Below are 24,855 nucleotides of genomic sequence, written 5' to 3'. Positions count from 1 at the left end.
TTTCCTGTTCTTATGCTAAGCTAAGCTAACTGGCAACAGAGTGTAAGTGTTGTCAATCTTTTTATTTAACTCAAATACAAAAACACCTAATTATTGCACACCCTTAACAAATGAAATTATTTTAAGGGGAGATAAAGTTTGTGAAAAGGCTCCTTGTGTGAGTGTCCCTAGTCCCATGCAACACTTAGCACCACTTGTTTTTCTTTTGCACCCTGTCTATTAAAAGTCACACCTCTTCTAGCAATTAATTTTCTTGAGTGTAATGACTGGCAGTGTCCTGCGGCGCTGGCTGGACTGCTGGGGTGTTTGGGCCACACCAGGGGAAGCTGTAAGAGAGTAAGAGAACTGGTCCCAGGGTGCAGGCTGTCCTCATGCTGTTTACCCACAGACCAGAGCCCCTCTGAGGGCCAAGGGGAAGCCACGATTGGGCCAGAGGCTATTAAAGCCCTGATGGCTTTTGACAGTAATTTCTTCATGAGTCCACAGCTCGCGGGGCCTGCCAGTGGTGAGATCGGGTGCCTCCTCTTGCCCATTAAAGCACACAAACTGTGCCCACAAATCCCGCTCAATGGTATCTCTGTACTCAGGGAGTGTGTTTGTGCATGTGTGAGTGAGAGAAGTGAGGAAGCAGGACTGAGGAACAGGAGAGGGGGAGGCCTCGCCAATCGTGAGACGGTCCTGGTAACCGAGCCAAAAGGTTTGGATGCTTTTCTTCAGCTACTCCATCAGTTCAGGCAAAACTCCAAGCCATCAGGGGAACATATTCGGAAAACCATGCCTTGACATCCAGCCAAATCGTAAAAGGTGTTTACGTGCATCTCAGCCCAGGGGAGTAGAAATCACACATGACAAGGCTTTAGCATTGTGTTGGGTGGAGGCTGGGGCTTCAGCAGCATTCGAGGAATTGGCTAGAGGTTTAGGTGAAGGTTGATAAGTTTGTTTGATGAGGTGAGCAGCAGTAAGGTGTAGCTTCTGTGGTGCTACACCTGTAACCAGCACAGCCGCATTAACAGATTACATGGCTGGTTGGGAAAAGCAAATGTTGTTCTGGGCATGGTGCTAACATCACCTTCAGGGAGATTTAAGCCAGAAACATGGGTGGAAATTAGAGATGCTGCAAAAAGATTGAGCTTAATCACTAGTTTATAATTAGGAGACTGTGTTTTCGCAAGAAATGAATTAACACTAAATTAATTTAGATGCATAGAAAAGCTTGCCGTGCTTATGAGCTAAGTTTTTCTGGGGGGTAAAACGTAGAGTTCCCGGCTGCACAGGACTTGTTGCTTCAGATTTAACTTTTCCTTTGCTGTGAATGGAGAAAGTGCTTAAGAAGGCCATAGGTTATCCATCTCTAATCCACCATTTTAGAGCAGTCATAATCTCTCCTCTGTGTCCAGACCATTGGGCTGGATTATATCGCAGAAAGGAGACCAATGTGTTAATCATAAATTAGAGGCTAAGCTTGAGTGAGCAGGTCAGTCTGAGGTCAGTCGCTAAGCCCTATAGGGGACTTTCTGTGTGAAAAGCCACAGTTTACCACTTAGTAGCCCCAACATAATCAGGTAGGAACAATATACAGTAGTGTAATGTGTCAAAGCTGCCCTAAGCTGAATGTTGTTCTTTAAGAAAGAATCCATTCAAACCTCACTGACTGTTCAAGTGTACATTTACTGTATAGATGTAAGTATACCTTATGCAAATACACATGTTCGCACACACGCACTGGCTCATATAACGCCCTTTTAATGGGCACTCATACTACACACAGCCGAGATTGGTCCATTTATCTGTCTTCGGTCTATGTGGGAAATCTGTGATGAGAACAGAAATAAGTACCATCCGTTTTTCCAATTCTAAAATGTTGCCTCAGGGGAATTGGCAAGCTGTCTGAAACTGGGATGACACACGACTTTTGCTATGTATGACTAATACTTGGCTCCTAAAGACTGTGTCAACAAGGTGTTTTATTAAAGACATAGCAAGAAAACACAAAAAGGAAAAGACATTACAAGATTTATACATGGAGAAGGAAAACATATAGAAGACTAATTGGATTAGAGAGAAACAAAGGAATTTGCTGACCCAATTAACCTTCTTTGACTCATTGAGGCCTGCAGAACCACAGAGGACAGAACATATAAAAGAGTTCTTTATTTCTAATAAACATGAATACATGTGAACATGTAGGACGTTTTTATGATCTATGTTTAAAACATTCTTGCAAACAGCTGTACAAAAAAACCCAAGAAGAGATGCTATAGGTCAGTACATGAGAGATGGTATGGTCTAAGTTATTGTAGCCGTGTGGCAAACCATTCATATATTCACTTTAACATCATCAACGTGAGAGGAAAAGTACACTGGGTGGGAAGGGGCACAAAATGCAACATCAAACATGAAATCTTGTACAACTCTGAAAAGTATACTTTTTAGACACACAAAGACACACATACATTGTATGTGTTAAATAATTTTTGTTTGTCAGGACATAAAAAGCTAACTACATCATTCACAGATTCAGCAGTCTGTTTAAATACCTTATTTCTACAAAGTGAATTTACATTTTTTTTTTTTTAAAGTACAAAGTGCAAATACTATGGTTTCCATTATTGCCGATTGGTGAGGGCAGATTCTCCATGCGGGAGGGGAAATCTCAGCTGCTGGCTTAGCCTTGCTTCTTCGAGGGATTCTGAGGAGAGAAAATTGAAGTTTTGTCAGTTTGACACATTGCCTTGTTTCTTTGTGCTTAGTCTGACAGCTTTTTCTAGTGACTGTCAATTCCTGTCTCAATCAACACTAAAGAAATCACAGCCAGACACTAGATGTGCCACCAATTTCTCTTTCCCAGACATTTTATCCAGTAATATGGGAGAAGGCGATTACTTACTAGTTTACTGGAAGATAAGCCTTCTCCTGGTTTGGCCCCTATGAGACAAAATGTGACATAAATCTTAAAAAGTTTTTGTTTTCACATAAGCACAGTCCCCTTAGTGTTGCTATACAAGCTGTCAAATCCAAACACTTTATGTAAGACACAATGATACTGGTGACAGTTTTACCATTTAAAAATCTATATTAGTATTTTTGAGACCATGGGTATTTGATTTCAAACATGTGTTAACAAGAGCAGGCTTCTTGTTTCCAGCTGGCGATCGTCATTTTTGCCATCTGAAGTGACATTTTATGGAAGTGTGAGTTATTGGATTTTCTACCACAGCATCATGTGCTAAGCTATGATTGGACAGTTGCTGTTTAGAGTTGTTAAAAATCACATGGCACAATCAATAAGCAAGTTTGAAGGCTGATGTTGGTCAGGAGAATACATTTAGACATCAGGTTGTGTTGTGCAGCTCACCCTCTTCTTTGGTCACCCCGAGGCAACCCATCAGCTCCTGAAGAGACAGCGCCTTGTCATTGCTGATGTCACAGTACTCCACAAACTTCTTCACACACTTCTTTGGCTTGGATTTCTTGCGCAGGAAGCGTTTGAAAGGCTTGATCTCCTTCTTTCCAATGTCCCCACTGGAGTTTTTGTCCAGTTGACTGAAATACCAGTGCACCACCCTCTCCTCCAGGGTGTGGTTGGGATCGGGCTCAGCCATCCTAAATGAGAGGAAATCAGTTCATCAAATATCGACCCTCTATCAGGCAGAATAGTTTTATGCTCTTTTGTTCATTAATAATCCCAAGATGTATACATCCATTTCCGAATGTCATACCTTCCGGCAGATGCTGGATCTGTGACGGCGTGCACCATGTCTGTCGACAGTGCATCAAGAACACTTGTCAGGAACTCTGTTTTCTTTGCCCCAGGACAACCTGGAAAATAAACCATGGATACCTGATTGAGTGTGTGCGAGCATTCATATTCTGTTCATATGGAAGTAACTGTACATACATGTCAGCAAACACAGAAGAATTAACTGCCATCATAGGTGGCCTAATAAATGTTTGGGGAGGAACATCATGTAACAGGCAGTGTGCTTTTAACATACAGTAAAGACGACAGAAGAGAAAATATACTCAAACAAGACACTCATGGTTGTCTTTTACTCCCTCTCATAAAGTGTCAGACCTCCCCTCATCTTGAGTAGGAAGAGGGTACCTGCCAATCATCCTGGAGGCCCCTGAGTGGTTTTGACAGCTGGAGCACGGAGGATGTTAAAGAATATTGTATTTATGGACAAAAGTCAACATACAGCACCTGACACTCACCCGAGACATCGAGGGGACCAAATACAGTCACAGACTGACACAGACACATTGTTAGTTTGTCTGAGGGCTGTCTAAAGATATACATCCTAACACCTGATCTTCAGTGTGTCGTAGGATTACTACTTGAAATATCATCCAGAGAATAGACTGATATAGCTAGTCCATAATTCTATAAGGTAAGCGTTATTATGTGCAGAATGACAGGAAAAAAATAGAAATGAGGAACAACTGGGATGGAATGACCTTAATAATAGTAATTGTCTGGTAGGCCATATAGTTTTAAGAGTGAGGAGGCAAAGGTTGTTCTGCAAGAGCTGAAGGCTACAGAGGCCTGAGAGATTCCTGGATTCCTCTCCCGGCTCTCCCCTGCTTTCTCACAGTCCAGCTTCCCTCTGCTATTCTGCCTGTGGAGAAGAAGAAATTCTCCACCGTTTGCTACTCTTTTTATGGCCCAGGCCTGCGGGGCCAGATTCTCCTGTGCTGGAGATAATAGCATGCTTTGCTCCCCTCTAACAGGTGGCGACCAGCATTGGCATAAACACCCAGCCTCCAATCTACCTTTTCCCGAGTAGCGCAGGGATTTAGCAGTCTGCACCGAAAAATTCACATGTCCTAACTGTTCCACGGCCTCCTTTACATGCGGAACAGACTTGCACTTAAGTTTTAGTAGGCCCTCCTTGGATCTAGCCCAGTAAAATATCTGACCCACCTGTTAATGGCCAAACCGGTGCCTTGTGGAGCGTCTTGTGGTAAATTAGTCTAGACAGTCACACAATTTCAACCACAGAAGGCAAAGTGTTTTTATCTGGCTTCTTACAGAGATTTGTGGGATGCAATTGGACTTGTTTGAGGCTCAGTATTTTTCATGGAGAGCACACGTCCTCTCTGTAATGCTGAGGAATCTGAGCGTGTCTGCAGTTCATTCAAATGGGACGCCATCAGGTGAGGCTCCAGTCCCTTCCTCTTGACAGCAAAGGTTTTTTCTTGTGGGGGCAGGACAGATCAGCTTCTGTCTGTCTGGACAACGTTTAGCTGAGCAGCAGGACACAAATGTTCCTGCTGTCATTTAAAGGAAATTGAGTCTGGACATTTTCCATTCAGTTCAAGGCTGCAGCAGTAAACGACCGATGTCTTATTCCATAATGATTATACTTATGTAATACCCAAGTCTGACAGTTTCAGGATGGAATCAAGTTGAGAAAGCCTCAAATGATTACATTTTTTTCATGTTGAAAAGAGCTGCAGCACTATTCATTTGCCTACATATATCCACTACTGGTAAAAAGTTGGCCAGTAAGTGCATGTTTGCATGTGTGTGCCCGTGTGTTACTGTCAATAAGAAGCAGTGTTTTTCTATGGAGCCACATGGGGCAGAGTCCTGTCAGCACTCACAGCCGCAGCTCCCAGTGGCTGCCCCAATGCTATCCCATGATCCCGCTCTGGGGAGAAAGCTAGCCAAATACTCCACTTTCCTCTCCTGCCCCTTTCAGGGCAAAGTTCTCCTTTCTCGCATCTCGCCCCATAAACCTCTCAACACCAGCGCTTCAACAGCAAATGGGCTGCAGCAAAGTGAAGGCAACATTTATAATTATCCCTCGTTCGTACAGTAACAGGGTTTACAGCCGTTGACGCAATTGCTCATAAAGAAAACAAGATGCTGTGTTTTTTGACTGTGTCCTAGTGTAATTTATAATTGCAGACCTGGCTGATACGGTGCAGAGTTTTTTTGACAGGTTTAGAATGAAGTCTGTGTAGTCGTGTGAGCGTCTGCGTTAGGTGAGTGCATGGCTGAATAAGTATATTGTTTTTTGTCCTACCACTATGTGTTTAGGAGGTGTTTGGTTGGGCTTGAGGTCGTTCTCATGGGATATTTGTGGCTGTTTTCCACCCCATCACCATCTCACACTTTCTGTTTCTGACAGATATACACTGTAATTAATCCTGCTCGATATCTTAGCAATAATAAACCAGTACCAGTACCAGTACCAGTACCACTGAAAGGCAAAGATGAGTAACATTTGTTGGTCTAAAGAGCATTCATCTGTGACTGTCTATCCTCACTATTTTATACACACTGTACAAGTGTGCCGGAGTAGAGACAGAGTGCTGCTCTGCTGCTAAATGCAGCACCTGCGAGCAAAGAGCACAGCTCTGGCCCGGCACACTCTTACATAAACAGTTATGGATGGGATGGGAACAGTGGCAGCTCTGTTCATATGCTGGATTATTAACGTGTTTACCAAACCACCAAAAAAACCTAGCTAATTTGCCAAGCACCCTTCGTTGATTTAGTTATGTGCAGCACCTGAAAGCTATAACACTACTTTGCCTATCATTCATTTTATGAAGAGTCATGAAATTACTTGAGACTAGATTTATCATCTAGTATTTATAAATGGCATGAAAACAAAGGTGAATTCACTCCATCCACTGTATTGTAAAACTGTGTCAATATGATAAGAAGAATGGGTGAAAGTTAGAACCGGAAACAGTCAAGCAAAATCAAGTTTGGGAAACAATTTAAACCGTCACTTTCATTTTGACACCTAAATGGATGCTTCAGACAACTGCATTAAGGCAGACCTGCTCAAAACTGGTTAAGTTTCATTACTTGTGAGTTACTTAGTAAAGCTGTGCAGATGGTGACCCTGCTCCAGAGCAATTAGATCAGTAGGTGGAATGAAGATTTCCTTTAAGAAAAAGCATGTTTGTACCATAAAGTACATAAAGTAACACATTTTAAATAAGTTTGTGCTACTCTGATTACCCACTTTGCACCCTGTAGCCCTGTTCTATGTACCTTTGGACCCAGGAGTGCAAAATGCTTTACATCAGTCACACACCACCAACTATTTCATTCATTTTTTAAATTGTTTTTCCCTCCGCCTTTCAGTTAAACTGGACTCAAAACAGACTCCCTAGTAAATGTAAATGCAGAAATGATAAATAAGCATTAGCATTTTCTTATCTGACACTTCATATTGGTAGGACAGCATACCTTGTCAGTTGTTTTGATCTGATACCCCTATGGTTACGGTTTAGTTAGGCTCATGGTTAGGGTTAAAATGTGTTTTTTGTTCAAATAAATACTTGGTTATGATCAGGTTAGGTGGTTATTGTTAAGAGAATCCAACCCGACTGTTAGTTTGACATGGGAAGCGACCAGCAGTCTGTTGTGCCAAAGACGGATGTTTTGCTGACCCATCCAACCACCTCGACCATTTGCTTTGTCAGTTGAAAGTAAACATATGCTGTTTTTTTGGGCATTTGCTGAAACAACTGATCATTCTTGGAGGGTCTCCAGTGAAAGCAGCCTGTTTTACTTGATCAAACGCTTTTTTTCTGAACTGTTTCTAAAAATGTGCCTCAGAATAATGTGACACACATTTAGTCTTCAGTTCTATCCATTCTATCCAATTCTGCAGTTTTGAACTGTCAAACACTGATTAGCAAAGATCCACCTAAAAGAGCAAACACAGTCCCACCTGTAACTAAGCCCAACACCCCCAAGCTCCTCTCCAACCCTCAATTTACTTATCTATACTGTTATCAGTCCTTCTATCACAACCTGTCTCTGGCATCCTATAATCCATTATCTGTACCTCTCCTTCCTGCTGTTTCTCCTCTGTGCTATCATCACACTATCCTCCATCTCCCATGTCAGTTAAAGATTAATTCTAACCCCGATCCGTCTCTGTCTCCTTGCTTATTGACCAGTGAGGAGCAGTATCTGGCAATCCTCAACTCTTTATCAAGTATTTCCTTGACCAACAGTGCTAATGATGTCAACAAACACACACATACACACACACACACACACACCCTTTGTTATCACAACCTTGGAAGCATGGCAGCAGTAGGGGGCCGACTGCTGAAGAACTTCACCATGTGGTCTGAACAGAGAGGAAAAACAGAGACTGAGTCCAGTCTTCAGAGACATACCTTGGAGATGTCTGCTTCTATAATGGTCCTTAGGTTTAGTTGGGTGGGCCCTGGCATTGCCATCGCACTTTGGCTGCTCATACCTAGGACAGAAAATACACCATGTGAGAAAATGCCAATTCATTCAAAGTTGAATGCGTAAAAGGGGTTGTTTATAACAGTAAAACTATCCTTGTTGTAAAATCAGAGAGAAATCCCATGTTTTCCAATTACCCCCGTACAGTTAAATCTCAGGGATTCAAATAATTGTTTCGTGGCAAACCAGAGGCTGTGAAACACTTCCAAAAAGAGGGGAGGGATTTAGGACTGGTATGAGGACAGAAAGGGGAAGGGAGGGGGGAGAAAGCGAGAGATAGAGGGAAAGAAGCAGACAGGGAGCGTGGGACACAAGGAAGCTTTCACGGCCTCCCTTGGAGAGCCGACGGAGCCCCGATTGCTGCTGTGCAACTGGGCCAAAAGCTGGCCTGGGACAAGGAGAGAGAAGGGGGGAAATCCACGCTTCCATATGTGTGCTAATGTGCTGTCTGGCACTCTGCCTGAAGCCTTGTTAATCTGATACCCAGCCTCGCTTCTCAATAAGAGTGCACTAGTGCCCCATTCTGCCAGCCTGACTGACCTCTGACCTGCCGCTCACCAGACCACTGAGTCACTCTGTCTCATCTGCAATGGAGATGTCTGTCTGCCTGCTTATTTCAGACTTATGTGCAGTCTCAAATACAGAAGCTTCTTTTTGTTGTCTGAAAGTTGCTTTATTACTAACAATTTCTTATAAATAGAGACATACACGCTCTATAAAGTTTGCATGGTTTCAGACGTTGTTCATAGACATAGTGCAGAAGATGCAAGGCCATCCAGCTGGACAGTCTGTTTACCAAGTGGCCATTCTAGCCTGTTTTTTATAACAACTGCCAGGTTTGATTACCACAAAGAACTGAGCAATAAAAATCTTTGTAAATTATGGTGAAAGTACCATATATGCTCCATAATGACCATATAACACATGAGTTTTGTATAGGTTCAGTCTCTCCCACCTGGTGGAGGTCCCAGGTATGGGCCGTCCGGTGTCCACCAGTACACACCAGCAGTAGCCGGTGGAGGGGTGGCATTGGACCGGCTTGTACAGTCCTCCTTGGGCACAATCTGGTACAAATACAGCATCGTTCTTGTGTTGCCTCGCTTCTTCCTGGGCAGACTGCTGTTCCTGGTCACATGAAGAGGCTGGAAACAGGGGTCAGAAGTCATATAGAAATCAGCAGAGACATCAGTGGATTGGTGACACAAACAAACACACATACACGCCTGCAAAAACAGCATTCACTCTAGATCGTGTAACTTGGCAAATGCATGGCCCAGACACAAACACTCTGCATAAAGAAGAGGGTTTGTTTCAAGTTCAGAATAAAAGTCACGCTTTAGATCTGGTTAACACATTTTAAATTTACACAAAATACTGCATGTTAAAAATTCATTTCTTTTCGCATTACACTCAAAAAAAACTTCTGAAAAGGAAGGTTGAATTGCTGGAAAAGACAAAGGGGTGGAGGACGAGTGCCTAGAGACAGTGTGTGTAGACTGCTGTATCAGCCCCCCGTGGCACTGTTTACGGATATTAACGGGCTAATGACTAAGTACAGCTCCCTATGCCCCAAGTTAAGTAAATATTTGGACACTCAACTGCCCTCTTTGGATATGTGTGACAGAGAGAGAAACAGACAAGACAAAAGCAGAAACAGTGGTCAGTCGGGTCTTCACATTCGCACACCCACTTGAACACACACACACACACACACTGCTGCAGGGTACTGTAAAGTACCAGGGATCTATATGTTTACATGTTCAAAATTCCCAGGGGGAAAAATGCAATGCCTTATGATCCTTTCTTTTATCCATACATACAGTGACTACAGCGGCCTCGATGGGAGAAAGATGGGGTTTTGCAGAGCCTCAGCAGGATCTAATCAGACTTTTTTTCTGTGCAGCAGCCTTCTTTGCCGTTTAGCTCTCCAACAGAGATTTTGAGCATTAAACTCAAGGATGAAAGTAGAGCTCTTCTGGCCATGAAGGCTTTCATCACCGATCTCTCTCTCTCTTCGTTGCTCGCCTCAAGGCTCGGAAGCTACTGCGGGATTATGGATATCCCTTTTCTTTGTTTATTTTCATTAGAGATCTTTACCCACACAAAAGAGACCAAATGAAATGCCTCCCCGCTTTCTCAACCGACTCCATTCGCTCCAGTTCCTCCGTATGCGCTCTCTTTGTTGGGGCGGGTGTGTTTTTTTTCACCCCAATACCCCAAAGAGCACATGGTAATCAAAACCATCAATGCTGCATTTCTCAGGCTTTTTTTATTGGTTGTAAATTATGATAATGGAATTCACACACAAATGCACACACGCACACAGGGTTCTCATCTCTGCACTGGCCTCCAAATAGTATTGTTTTATGCATAAAGCAACATATTTCCCCAAAGAGCAAAGACGCAACTGATCGGTACAATAAGATAAACATGCGTGTGTGTAAAGGGGGGCTGAGTGGACCAGCTTGAAGAATAGGAGATCCTGTGTTTGTGCCATGTGCTGATAATTACAGATATGCTGCAGTGCAAAGAACCACAGAGAAGCAGATCCTCAAAGCCTGACGCACTCCAACACCAAGATGTATTGGTTTCACAACCCACCATCTGTCCTTAAAAGACAGGAACAGCCTCAAACCATGATTGCTCACACAAGTAGGAAAAACACAGAGCGTGCTTTCAGTTGAGGTTTGCAAACACCCGATCGCTGTCATTAAAGAAAAAGTGGTCTTAGAAACTCACATGGTGCTCTGGTTCTATTGTTCTGTCGGCTGCGAACCTGCTCTGTCCACAGAGTGGGGTACTGGGAAATGATGTCTGAAAGAAATCACCAAGACAGCTTTATTAGCTTCAACCGAAAACACACTCATATATCATGTGAGCCAAACCTGGTGGTTCCAAAAATCACAGACTGTAAAATGCACATCAAGGTTATCGTATCTCAAACTGCTGGAATGGAGGTGAAACGTAAATTACATTTGACAGCTGTGACCAGAAATATAGCAGCAAAAAGAGTAAACTATGACCTAGTCACCTGCTGTCTTATCAAATAATCACAATAACATGAAATCATAAAGCACTACTTTGAAAATATAAAAGGCTGATGAAAGTGCTGAAATGTAATTGTGCAAAATGTGGCTGTTTGCTATCCGTTCACAGTGATGGATTATTTTTATTGAACTAGAAATGGAGGAAATTGTTTTCTCTCCCAGTTTAAAGGAAGTGAACATAACAATCTAATACTGCAAAATAATACTCCAGTGAAAATGTTGCATTCAAAATTCAGAGTTCAGTAAAACATGCTTAAAACATCAAAAGTAAAAGTATTTATTTTGCAGATTTAGCCCTTTCACCATCTTATATTACTATAAATTATTTGATTATTATTATTGGTGCAATAACATTTAAGTAACACTTTAATGTTGCAGCTGTTTAAATTGGATCAACTACTTTATATGATGTTGGACATATTTAGCATGCAAATAAATCACAGTTTATCATATTTTAATGGTGTGTTTAATATGAAGCATTTTTACAGACCAGTAACTCAAATTAAACACTCAGGTGCTTTGTTGCTATACTTGATCTGGTATGACCAGCAGCTTTGGTAGCTAGGTAATGGTCATTAGTGTATGCTACATATCTCTCATTTACTTATTACATGGATATTTTAATATGTATTGATATCCTGTTATTGTAACCTGTGGCTACAGAAGCTGCTGTTCAACAAAAATTGCATCAACATCAAATGCAAGAGGGAAAAAAGAGCTAAAACACAATTCATGCTGAAACTGAAGCTTTCCTTTAAATCTTGTACTTCTTATCAATAAAAAAAATGTTTTACTATCACATTCCCCAGTGATCTTATTTAAGCATGATAATGTTAATGCTTCGTGTACTCCTCTTCCCTTTTAAGGATATTTTGAGGCTACGCTTTTAATTTAGTCAGTGGTGTCTCAGTGAACACAGACGCAATGTTAACCATTTTTACTCACAGTCTGACAGATAAAAGCTCACCTTCGTCATCAGTAGCAGGCTGTGGATCCACCACTAGGCCAGTCTCATCTGCATTTAGAATGGAGAATATTTGCAAGGAGACTACAATTACGAGAGTAAGCTAGATTAGAGAACAATTAACTATGTGAGATTTGCACGTTGCCCGGCCAAGAAGTATAGAGAAAGAAGAAGAGGTGAGGAAAACAAGAAAGAGAGGGGGGTGTGTGTTTGTGTGTTGAAAACGGAAAGAAGTGACAGCAGGAGAGAAGAGAAGGAAAATCAGAAGTATAGTGGTCATATATTCCCATGGTTTCACTTCATGTAACAAGGGAGATCATTATGCTATGGAGGACAGATTGAGGTCAGTTAAAATGAATGAGGAGAGGATGAGGACCAGTTGTCCTTGATGTTCTTCTCCATCCTCCCATTGCCTGCGTTTGAGTTATGAGTGCTGTGTGAAGGTGGGAGAGACACAAGACGTGAACAAAGGAGTAGCTAAGTCTGAGACAGACCAGTTAACAGTGGGAGAATCCAGCTTAATGTTTGCTAGGTCTCTGTTTGTTTGTTTGATTTGTGGTAGGAGGGAGACCGGGATGGAACCCTAACCCTAACCACGGCCGTAGGTGTGGTTAACCTCACTGTGGGTCACTTATGCTGCTCAAAGTAAAGCACTGTTAATGCATGAGTCAGGGCATCTCTAATGGGCGTCTCCCCAAACAGGGATTAAGCTTCAACTTATTTTCTTTAACAATGAATTCTCCATTGCAAAATCAGGATTTTACATTTAATGCGAGTTTGTTTTGCCAGCCATTCATCTTCTTGAGCACGCTTGGTGGATAAAAATACATACAGTGTGACTGACTGTGGCAGACATATTATTACCCTTCTCACTTAACGGATGGAAATGCCATTTCAAAAAGTGTATTTATGATTTGGATTTACGATAAACCACTAATGACCCATCTTTACTTTGCGGCCTTTTACATGACTGTAACACCTCTTTTAGCATCTGCCAGGAAACCCCCGCGCTATTTGTGGTCATACGGCATTAGTTTAACTGCTGTTTGTCATTCGTCAGCTGCATATGATTCCAGCATGTGAATGAATTTGTCAAGTCAAGCACCAGAAATGGTAAAGCATTTGGTGTTTAACATTACGATTCTGATAATAAAAGTGTAGGAAATGGCTGATGTGGAATGCTAAGGCGCTGATGGGCTTCTGCTGAATCAAAATATTGATGCAATCACTGCTATTTTCAGTGCTGGCACACCACAAATCTACAGTTTATTCTGCTTTTCACCACCCTGTTTATCCAACCAGTTCAGATTGAACCACAACCCCTCCTCTCCCCCCCATCCCCTCCACCTCCTTTTCTCCCTCTTTCCCTCTCCCACCATCCCTCCTCCTCTCTCAAATTTTGCATTCCCACTTGATCTATGTGTAATGAGTTGGCCGGGCTCAGACAGACACTATATGGAAGACTGTTTACAGAGAGAGAGAGAGAGAGAGAGAGAGAGGCGCAGACATAAATGTCACGCTGACAGGAATAACCCATGTGACAAACACAAGTGGATGTATACACACTTTCTCTCACCCATACACTTGTACACACATCCATGCATGCAAACACACACAATCACATAAGGACTCCCAAATTACACTTTTTTTTTGTGAGCCTTCAAATCACATCAGTTAAACAAACCTTCTCTTATGAGATGAGAGTAAGATATACAGCATCTGGAGCTGGAGGGAAACTTAGTGGTTCTATATCTGGAAGAGGGTAGATGTTGATGAGAGACAGAGTGGAAGTATAGAGGACGATAAAGAGTGAACATTTCCTTGTATCTTATGACACTGTTGCTGAAAAAGAATCAAGAGCAGGCGAGAGAAGTTAGAGAAGATAAGTCAGTTTTCCTCCACACTGGCTGCTCGCTGGCCGTTTGGCTGCCTGGTAAAGACAACAGGCGGTTATTTGTGCTGTAGCTGGTGGTGGTGAGCAATAAAGCTCTCTCCTTAGACTTGTTACTCAGTAACAGTCTGCTTTTATATCAGCCTTCGGGCTGCTCACACTCTCTTAAATTGACAAAATATTAGAAAGGCAAGCCTTAACAGGCGACCCACCCTGCACATCTCCCGACACAGATGCAGGCAAACAGAGAGAGATACAAATGAATACATGCACACATGTACATGCATGCTTAGATAGGTACACACATGCACATGGACAAACGCACACATATAAAGGAGTCAGTTTTTCTTAAATTACAGTCTCACCTGCTTTACCTGGCTCTCTTGTAGTAGCCCTCTCTTGTTTTGAACCTGAAACGCAACAGGTTCAAATTAATTAAAAACCCACCACCACACACCTTTTTCATGTTATCCTCAATAATAAAAAATCTTTGGCAGACTCTTTTGTGGCACAGGAACGAACAACCACCACACTTAATGAGCAGAGAACCACAGTGGAAAACCTTTTATTATTATTTTTCATTTGTTTGACTTGCACAATACATGTTGATGGAGCTATGATTAAAGTACAGCTGGCAGTTACAATACTACTACTGCTGCTACTACTGCTACTTCTGGAGCTTTGTCACTATTTAGACAGCAGTAACTTCCGAAGCAGCTACACAGAGACGCACAGGGAGGACATGTGGCATTGGTTATTTGATTGTTTGGCAGACGCCATACTCCTAGAATACTTACATTCCTTACAGTTTAACTTTGTTGCTCAACTCTGCAGCAGGGATTTTCTACAAGGCTTATTTACACCGCAGCCCTATGCCTTGAGCAACGCTCAGTCCAGGGGTGGCTCTCCCTGTGGCCGTCAGTCCAGTCACTGACCACTTTCCCACAGGACAGAGGATTACACCCCCCACAAACACAGCATGTCATGCTTTGCTGTGTTCAATTCAATTTATCATCATTGCTTCACAAAATTACAGAAACCACATTCCTGTAAAAATCAGCCATTTCAAATGTCCTACATCTGGATTTTTTACAAAAAGAGATGCCTGTACTAGTCAACTGCAATGGCAGTATGCATGCCTTTATACATTATTGAAAGTTTCTCACTATAAGACAAATTTATGGGGTTTTACCGACCTTGACATCGAGGTTTTTTATTGGCCACTGCTGAGCCACTTATGGGTCGACCATTGGGGGTGACACACCAACAGTATCCAGTGTAGCTGTGGCATTGAACCTGTAATCAAAACAGCATGTTAACACAAAGTCAGCACTAATTAAACCAGGAATGGCATCAGTGAGAATGAAGTGTGAAGGCACAGTGTTAAAAACCCATTCACAATTGAATTCATGCAGAAGAAAAGAGCAATTCTTGCAAAAAGTGGACTGAAAAGAGTTGCTCTTCTCTGCTGTGGCCTCATATTCAAAACAAGTATCATTTGCATTGTGTTTTTAGTTACCTCGCTATATGTGCCATCAGGGTTGCATACAGGCACGAAGACCTGCGGGAAGAGTTTCTTGGCCTGCTGCTCTGTGTACTTCTTCTCTGCTACACATCTGGATGTATCTGTGGAGCACCACAAATCACCAGAATCACTACACATCACAGAGACCCATGATTCAACCCGCAGCTCAACTATTTTCTTATGCTGCACAACTATGAAACCAACATACTTAAAAAGTCAGACGATGCTGAATCTCACAGATGACGAAGAATGAAAGAAAAACGCAGGGAGAGAGGCAGGGGAAACAATTCAAGACATTTCGGAAGCGGCAGATACTTGTGTGGCTGGGAATAGAACCAACACCCCCAATCTTATTAGGAAGAAGTCAGGCAAGCCTGCACAGTGCCTGGTGGTAAAGCCATTACTGAGCGAGGCAGCTTGTGCTGCTCCTGTAGAACATTCCAGTCACCCAAGAAAAGGGCTGATGCACAGGGAAAACCTGACCCGTCCTTAATGTCTGAGAGTCTGTCTCACTCTCCTTCTAAACCTCGACCGTCTCCTCAGTTCAGCCCAAGTTGTCCTCCAACTATGTCTCGATATAAATACAACTTTTCACCTTTGTTCAACCTCAAGTCTTTTCACATGTCTCTGTCATGCCGTGGCTCATCCTGTCATTCCACAGTTCATCATCTCACCTGGGCAACAGCAGCAGCTGTGCAAACTCTCAGGAAATGTTGGATAGCAATGGTTTTGATGGAAACCTGGTGTGACACGTTAGCTGCCATGCAGTGCCCGTCTAGCTTAAAACAATGACTCATGCTAAGTTTAAAAACGTTCACCAGTTTGGTCAGGAGGCTGCATGTCGCTGGCATGGCTTACAGTAGATTATCCATTAGACACATGAAAGGGAATGTGCTGGTTTTTCTCAGTCTAGTGTGTGTGTGTCACTGTCGCTGGTGAGGGTGAGGAGAGGGGGCAAGATGTTGGATATTCCGGATGGAGGAAAGCAGCAAGTTGATGAGCTCTAAAGTTAGTTCAGTGGAAAAACCCAAAACCATCGTCCTTCTCCAGGGGGCTCCGACCAAATAGCTGACTGGAAAAAATGAGAGGACACTTGAATCATCTGAGCGCAGTGATAGAAAACAAATGTGGTGCCAGCCTCACCATCTTTAAACACAATCCCATCTCTGTGCTTTCAGGCCAGACCAGCCCTCTGGTTTATTTCGGCTGCTGACTCGGCTGTTGCTGCTGTGTCTTTCACCCCGGCCGTCCAGAAGCAGAAGGGGGTCCGAACTCTTATAGACCCAATGTTATTGACGCATACAATACGACTTTCATGGACTCCCGTCCCTTTCAGCTTCCTAGCTGGAATCCTCTATTCTGTGTCCCGGCGCTGTCCGCCACATCCAGATGTCCGCTTAGAGACGTTGCCATAGTGACCCAGCACGGGCATAAAATCGTGGAATGCTTTTCCATCATATGAGACTTCTTTTTAAGCAAACCCTTTAGCTCACGCTCCCTGCATTAGTGATCTAATATTGTAATGTGTAAGAATGGGGCATTGTCCCCAGTCTGTAGAGCGATGAACTAGCAGTATAGAGTTAGTGAGTGGGGCGGGGGTGAGAGGTTTTGGGCTGAAGCATTGGGGTGTATGGGTGCTTCCTTCTAACAACGACTAACAATGAGGGAGTCTGTGAGCTGCCTGGCCTCACCGGCTCCCCTTCCCCTTTCGCTTTTCATCTCCAGTCTTCCATTGGTCACATACGTACAGCTTTCCATCTAGTATGATGAAAATGAGACCATTAATTCTTGTCAAGATATTTCATTCAAATGCTCTCGCCTCTGCATTGAAATTCAGAGACATGGCGCCATTTCAAATCAATGGCAGTTGGTCCGATGATGCAGTTGTGTATGTCTGTTGTAACAAAGCATGAAATCCTGAAGTAAACACTATTTTTCGTTGAAAAGGAAATAATTTAGCATTTTGACAAATTTCCTTTATTTGGATAAATGGTGTGAAATTTTGAAACCAGCCAGGCAGCAGCAAACAACCGCCCCCAACCATCACCACCACCCACTCTCACTGTGTCAACCCCACTCGTCCTCCCAGCACTCAAATCAATTATGCTGAAATGAATTTAACCCACAAGTTTCTACTGTGACCCCCTCTGCGCATTTGTGAGCATCGGGCAGCGCTGAAGCGTGACTCATGACCTGACCTTTGCATGGCCCTCGGATGACCTCCAGCTGGGGGTCGCGGCACTTGGCTCGGAGGAACTCGCAGCGAGATGTGAAAGTCCTGCCGTCGGAGGCACACAGGGGCTTGCGAGGAGTTCCGCTGCATTCCATGTTGCACTCCTTATCCTGATCCACCCGCAGGAACTGCAGAAGTGAGAAAGCAGGAGATAAGCAGAGAAAACATTTGCTAAATGAGCCATTTTTCTTTGTGAATCAGTGAGCTTTGCACCAAAACATTTTAATCTCCCCAACAACAGGTGTGATTCTGGAAGGATTTATGAGGACTAGGGTTGGAGCTTGTGACAGGCTAGTACACCAAAAACAACAGGTGTCCACTGCCAAAGCCACACAAATCGCTAATTCTGTTTTATCATTACAAAATCCTTTCATAAAGACGCTCTAAAGCACTGATAAACAGTGCAACATACACACACACAAAGATGAGGCAGTGTCACTACAGGCCTGTCAGGGTGCAGCCATGCTTTGTCTTTGTCTAAAGGGCTGGGGAGGACTTGATTGACACTTCCTTTTTTCTTTGTCTGTGCCAACACCTGCACGAGTATTCACCTGGAATAACTCCTGAGGATGTTTTACTCAGCCATGAAAAGAGAAACAAGGATGGAGACTCCTGGCTGAACGCATCGGATCACCTGTGTCAATGCCACCATTGTATCTACCACTGTGGTATGAAACCCCCTCACCAGGCCACACAATGGGGTGGCGGCAGCGGTGAGGGGGTTGGCAACAAGCTGTGACTGCTACAATGAATGAAAAGACAGTGAACGATAGAGTGGCTGAATAAGCTAGACGTCAGGGAGCTTTGTCCTGCTACAGTGTGAGTGTAGGGAGTTCATAAACTCTGCGTGATTCATTCAGTTTGAGTTGAGTGGAAAAAAACAAACTTCATACCTATGCCTTTGCAGGTGCTGTTTTGAGTCAGTCATATCCAAAGATAAATACATCTCTAAACTCTTTTTGTCTTCTCTTATAATAAAATATTTACACAAATTAAACACTGTAATGTTTCATTCAATTCTACTCTTTTGTTTTCTGACATTTCTGTTCAGTTGTCAGTGGATGCATGGATATCCAAAATCCTAAATGCCCTCTCTGTTTACTATTCAGACACACAGACAGATAAAAACTTTCTCTCTTTCACTTCACACACACACACACACACACACACACACACACACACACACACACACACACACACACACATCAATCTGTCACACAAAGCAGAGAATCAAAGCCCCCACTTAAAGGTAAGCCGTAAAGATCTGTTATGAGTTATTAAAAGAAAGGGCTTGGCAAGATACTAAGAATAAAGAATAGGGCGGGGGATCGCCTATAAAAAAAATTTGTTGTGTCTGACATCTTACAAATGAATTGAGAGATGAGGTTTGGTGGCAGCCCCCTGCATTCAGACGAGCAGGGCTGCAGGGCTGCATGCACCTGGAAGAGGGTTGGCAGCGAAGGCAGCATCGCCCTGGGCCGAGAAAGGGGAGGGTGGGGGGGAGTACAGCCCACTCTGTCAACCCTGCTCATAAATCTTCTTGTGTGTGTGTGTGTGTATGTGTGTGTGTGTGTGGTGGGAGGGGGGGATCAGAGAGGAGAGGCCCGTTCAAACACATCGGAAGAGCAGCCGCGAGGGAAGGAAGCTGAGTCTTTTGGTCTGAATGAAATTTTCCCCCCTAAAAAAAAAAAATGTTATTTAACAAGCCCTTTCTTCCCAGCGTTTCAAAAATGATCACAAAAATGATCCTGTCACTGCAGAACTGCAGATCTGTTTGTTTTACAAGAAGAACCTGTATCAAAGTCTCAACACAGTCAAGGTTATCTACTTCCAGTGGTTAATGAAGTCTCCTTGATTTTGACCATCACAAGATTACATTTGAGGGGATCACAAGATGATAAAAGAATAGAAAAAAGGGGAAACAACATTTGTGTTTGACCAAATGATTGTTATTTTTCAGACTTTTCCTTGTGAAATACTGCATTTTTAATTATTTTTGGCCATTTTATGCCTTTAGTCGATAGCAACAGCAGAGAAATGACCCAGGAAATGGGGGAGAGGTGGGAATTGCATGCAAAAGGTCCCTGGCCAGACATGAACATGACACGTAGTAGTTCATGGTTTGTCCCCTAGGCCACCAGATTGTCCAGATACTAGATATTTTTAGGTCTTCAGGCCACTAACCCTCCAATTGAACAATCTTAGAAAAATCCCATCCACATCCCTGTGACCACAATCTGTAAATGACACTTGAGTAGGATATTCTAGTTCTCTTTCTACAGCTGCTCATTTCTTTGCCAGTTCCTCTGTAAAAAAAAAACGGGGGTCTAACATCTCCCTGCCCCTCCTTGTTAGTGTCTCTGAGTTTCTTTGATTGTTTGCATCGTTGCATCTAACTGACAGTCTCCCATCGGTCCCCTCCCTCCCTCTCCCCCTGTCCTCCCACACTAGTTATTACGTCCCTCTGCAGCAGTGACCTCCTCTCACCCTACACTCTGTCTCTCACAGCTCACCCCTTCACATAAAGTCCAGCCAGCGTGACAGGCTGGTCTGAGGGTGGTTATTTTTTTGCAAACACCACAACCTTCTAAAGCCAGTAACAGCTCTGATAGTGTCTGAGTGCGTCCAGCCATGCTTGGTGGTGGACCGCCAGCCTCGCCACAGCTCATTCTGGCCACCCGAGTGCACACAGTGGACCAGCATTATCAGCATCGGCCCCCGCAAGCCAGCAGACTGACAACCCAAACAGAGTTATTCAGCAACACAGCATCCTGCTAGATGTCCTCTGAACAGCACACAGCAGAGAGCCAAGTGCCTGCAAGTTTATGATAAAGCTCCAAGAAAGTAGCATGGAAAAACACAGTTCACCATGAAATCAGCCACCCATGAAATCAGCCACCCAGATTCACTATGAGACATCCAAGTGTTTGTTTCAAAGTCACAATTGGCCACACTGAAGAAGATGTGAATGCCAGTGAGAGGAAGGAGTATCAGAGACTAATAGTGTGTTGAGCACCTCTTCCTCCTGTGTACTCTTAATGGTAGTTAGCTGTCTGCTGCAGATCTCTGCGTGTTTGGCCTGTGATGATGGATGGGCGAGGCCAAGGCAGAGCCCTGACACTCCCCTGATGTCTCATTCCAGCCTCTCCAAGTCGGCACCATCGCCATGCACAGCAACACAGTGGAGAGTGATGGATGGCCTCCGCCTCAGCTACATGCAGGACAAGGTTCCACCCCGATTTATCATAAAAGGAGACTCATACAAGACAGAACACATATTGTGACTAAAATCCAGTTTTTGCTTAAATCCTACTTCCAGAAAGCTGGCTCTTACTATCATATTTTTTCTTTTTTTTTATTTTGCTCTTTGCTTTCATGATTTCTTTTTTTTTTCTTAGCTTGATCTTTCTTGGAAGATGCTTTTTGCATCTGCTCAAATAATACAAGAGGTTGGCAAAGGAACAAGAGACAGACGGGAGAGGGCTAGACGGGCGGAGTGTAAGGGAAATTTTTTTTTTCCAAGACCAACCAGCATACAAATCAAATCCTATTACCTCCCCCTGGCTCTGCGGCATTGTGGGATTGAATGGAGTATGGAGGAGGCGAGACTCCAGCCGAGAGCACATTGTAGGCTGATAAGGGCCTTCTGGGCTAGGGGGCCCCCGCTTCCAGCACCCTGAGAGGCCCCTCACACCACGGCCCTGCAGGGTCAATGGGGGCCCCAGCTGAGAGCTGTAGCGAACGTGTTAAATGGCCTTCGCGGGAGTTTCCTGCGTGGACGCAAGGATGCAAAGGGGATCATTAGTTTCCAGCATGGTGGAAAGGGAAGAAAGTGACAGCCTTTAACCAGGCTACTAACTCAATCAAAGGAAAAGGTGTTTAATTGCTGTGAAAGATGTTAAAAAGAAAGAGAGGTGGTGTGAAAGGCCACTGATAGTGATAAGAAGGCAGGTGCACAATTTTATGAAGGCATAGGCGGCAGTGAAGCCCATATGTTATACTAAAATTGCTTTCTCCAGATTTGAACAAGAGGCAGCCAATGTTCTATGCTCCTTCATCTTTTCACACACTATTTCATACTTTCATAAACCATGGAAAAAGTCTGCCTCATGAATAACCTGGGCAAATATCCCATATATTTAACTGCCTGTTTGACCTCAAATATGCACAAAATATCACATGGAGCAATTTTCTTGAAACCAACAGTAACCTCTCCTGTGTCATTCAGACAATACGCCATTAATCACTCCAAAGGTCCTGTTAAAGTATAAGTCCAGTGCTCCATGTGCTATTCCAATAAAGAAGGTCTAATGAACCACAGTGGGGAGGTATGACACAGACATAGTTACCACTGAAACATGCAATGAAAGAGAGAACTTTCTCAGCATTACAGTCATAACCAGATCAGAGTGGATGCTGTGTCACATCCACACACTTCACAGCTGTATCTGTGTTACCTTTACATCAGCTGCTGGGTACATCTTACAACCCATGAAGAAACGCTCATATTATCTATGCTCATACTGTGTGTGTAAATGTGTGCATCATTAAGGGGGAGCATCTGCACAGAGCCACACTTCCTCCCACATTCCACAACTCCATAGTGCTGTCAGGGAGAAAGGATCTCTGACCCTTCACCTGCAGGTTAACAACTCATGGCCATTTGTTTCCAATTGGATATTAAGGCATCTTCACTCTGACCATAAATAACGGTTCAGGGGGAGGCAGCAGTTACATCAACCTCTAAATCAAGGGGTGAAACCTCTGACAGCTCACATTCCGCTTTCTATTATTCCTCCTTTAGCGCTGTACCTGCACTTGATTGTGGCCATGAAATTCCCCTAATCTAAGACGCACTTACTCATGCAGTTTAAGATAAAGTGGGCAGGATGCATTGCTCTGCTGAGGCTGTAAACACTGCCATGTGCTTTGGTGCAGCAGAGCTGCTGACATTGGCAGAGTAGCCTCTACACAGCCGCTGGCACAACAAGAGTGAACAGGACAGAGAGGCAGACAAGCCGAGAAGCTGGCAGGCAGGTAGAGGCACTGAAAGCAAACCACAGTTGTGCTGTTAACAGACCAGTCAGCTCCTCACAGGCGAGCCAGCAGCTCTGCCATCTCTGTGCAGAAAACACAGGGATGAGGAGTTTGCACAAGTCATGGAGCAACCTCTTTTTTCCAAAAACCTCTTCAGTTGATGATCTCTTAAGTTCTTAAATCTTAGATTTTAAATTCCCTCTGAATCTACCAGATATGAAATATATTGAAACAGTAAAACCCTCTGCTTTTGGAGAGATTATCCATATAGCCTAGTGTCAGCATAGTGTTATTAGAATTCATTTATATGTGTTCATTATTTATTTTTCATTATTAATTTGCAATTATGAAGTGTTTATGATTATCATAAAAGCTTACAAGAAAGTCATATGCTAACTAGATATATATGAAAAAAAAGAAATGTTTCATAACTATATTTCTGTTATAAAAAAACGAATTTGACAGAGTCTTGAGTACCCTTTGGTCTTTTCAATATTGCGCATAATGCACAATCATATCTTTCGCTGTTTTACATATATATGGCTCTTCTTACCGTGAGAGCGGAGAACTTCTGAGCGCGTCCAGCGCACAGCAGACAGAGGAAGACCAGCAGCGGACAGACGCGCATCCTGACGCAGCGTGGCAATAAACTCTCCAAATTACGCACGGTCCAAAATTCACTGCGTGTTGCCTGGACTTCACCAAAGCACAAAAAAAATGTCTCTGGAAGAAGTCGAAAATGTTTAAAAATCCACAGTAGTCCTTGCGCAAAAATGTGGTGGAGAGGGGGTTGCTGGTTTATTTCACTTCGTCTCCTTGGTTTCGTCTGCCAAACCGTTTGTGTAGACACTCTCCTTATTTCTGGCAGTGCGATAAACCCCCCCGTGTCCCTGACCTTTTCCCCTCCCTCGGTGTCTCTTCTCCCTTTCTCCCTCTCTCCAATTCGACTTCTTTTCTCCACACCCCCTCCCTCCACACTTGATTTTGTCGACGAGATCCCTTATCGGATGCAGGCAGTTCCCTCGCCGGTAGGTAGGTGTAGGTTTAGAGGGACTCCGTCTGCTGCTGGTAGCAAAGGCAAACACGTCAGGTATTCTTTTCTTTCACCCTTTTTTTCTCCTTCTCCCCCCCAAAAAAGAAAAAAAAATACAATAAGAAATCCTTTATTTTTCTTAGAGGACCCTGTGATGATGTTTGATTGGCAAAAAGAGCAGAGAATCAGACAGACTGCTGTCTGCCAGGAGGGTCAGCAAGAAGAAGTAACCCAGTCTGGTGCTCATACTGTTGGACACCCCCTACACACATACACACACACCTACACACATGCACGCTCACCCACGCACAGACACTAACTCCAATATACAGTTTGGATAATTTCGTTTCTCGCTTACCTTGTGATAACATCCTCCAAACAAAGTTACATAAAATCCTTTAAGTTGACACAAACAAAGATGATCTGGTCGTTAGGTTCGAAAAGCAAAATCATTCATCAAACTGCCCTTTTGATTGATTTAATTATACTGCACGTAAATCAGTGGCCTCGTCTTAGTGATATCAAATTAATATGATCAATGCTGACACCATATTTGAAAAGACATGATCACTTTGGCGTTTATTCTTGCTGCTCGTCTTGACATAACTTTTGACAAGACAGTGCCTTTTTTTTTATTCATAGAGAGAGCGGCACCTTGCAACTATAACGCCACCTAACGGTGGATATCAGTTATCACAGTCCTCTTATCAGACATATTCACCTAATACTGAAACATTACATCATTTTTCACCGTTGTATTTCTTTTATATTGTTCTGCACTTCTCACTTTATCAGCCATATAATAAGACATTTTGAAATAATTCAGATAATTCAGACTTTTTCCAATTCACAATTCACTATTCACAAACAAAACAAAACAACAACAACAACA

The 24,855-nt window shown here is 43.2% G+C and overlaps 1 protein-coding gene across 4 annotated transcripts; it reads right to left on the bottom strand.

The window, feature by feature from the left end:
- Positions 1-1,952: 1,952 nt before the first annotated feature.
- Positions 1,953-24,533, bottom strand: smoc2 (SPARC related modular calcium binding 2). 4 transcript variants are annotated; one of them, XM_019254600.2, is made up of 14 exons: positions 24,322-24,533; positions 23,484-23,995; positions 17,859-18,021; positions 15,655-15,761; positions 15,332-15,431; positions 14,501-14,545; positions 12,248-12,328; positions 10,973-11,047; positions 9,189-9,375; positions 8,158-8,240; positions 3,720-3,819; positions 3,356-3,603; positions 2,888-2,925; positions 1,953-2,689 (listed from the first exon to the last, which is right to left on the bottom strand). In XM_019254600.2, exons 2-14 carry the CDS (start codon positions 23,556-23,558, stop codon positions 2,666-2,668), a joined length of 1,326 nt encoding a protein of 441 aa, XP_019110145.1. In that variant the 5' UTR covers positions 23,559-23,995; positions 24,322-24,533; the 3' UTR covers positions 1,953-2,665. The 4 variants fall into 4 exon arrangements, with proteins under 4 accessions (XP_019110145.1, XP_027133655.1, XP_019110146.1 ...); XM_027277854.1 differs by lacking the exon at positions 24,322-24,533 and having other exon boundaries at positions 14,510-14,545; positions 23,484-24,210; XM_019254601.2 differs by lacking the exon at positions 24,322-24,533 and having other exon boundaries at positions 12,248-12,295; positions 14,510-14,545; positions 23,484-24,209.
- Positions 24,534-24,855: the final 322 nt, after the last annotated feature.

The sequence above is a fragment of the Larimichthys crocea genome, chromosome III, assembly GCF_000972845.2.
Source record: "Larimichthys crocea isolate SSNF chromosome III, L_crocea_2.0, whole genome shotgun sequence".
NCBI lineage: Eukaryota > Metazoa > Chordata > Actinopteri > Sciaenidae > Larimichthys > Larimichthys crocea.
The sequence above is the reverse complement of the archived record's forward strand: the minus strand, read 5'-3'. Positions and strand labels throughout refer to the sequence as shown.

What these genes read in the sequence shown, in the direction of transcription:
- smoc2 (XM_019254600.2), bottom strand. Translation starts at nt 23,558, where the DNA reads ATGCGCGTCTGTCCGCTGCTGGTCTTCCTCTGTCTGCTGTGCGCTGGA. An exon ending in TAAAAAACCTCGATGTCAAG is followed by an intron (nt 14,546 to 15,331) that starts GTCGGTAAAACC and finishes GTTGCGTTTCAG; the next exon opens with GTTCAAAACAAGAGAGGGCT. An exon ending in GCTTATCTTCCAGTAAACTA is followed by an intron (nt 2,690 to 2,887) that starts GTAAGTAATCGC and finishes TTCTCTCCTCAG; the next exon opens with AATCCCTCGAAGAAGCAAGG.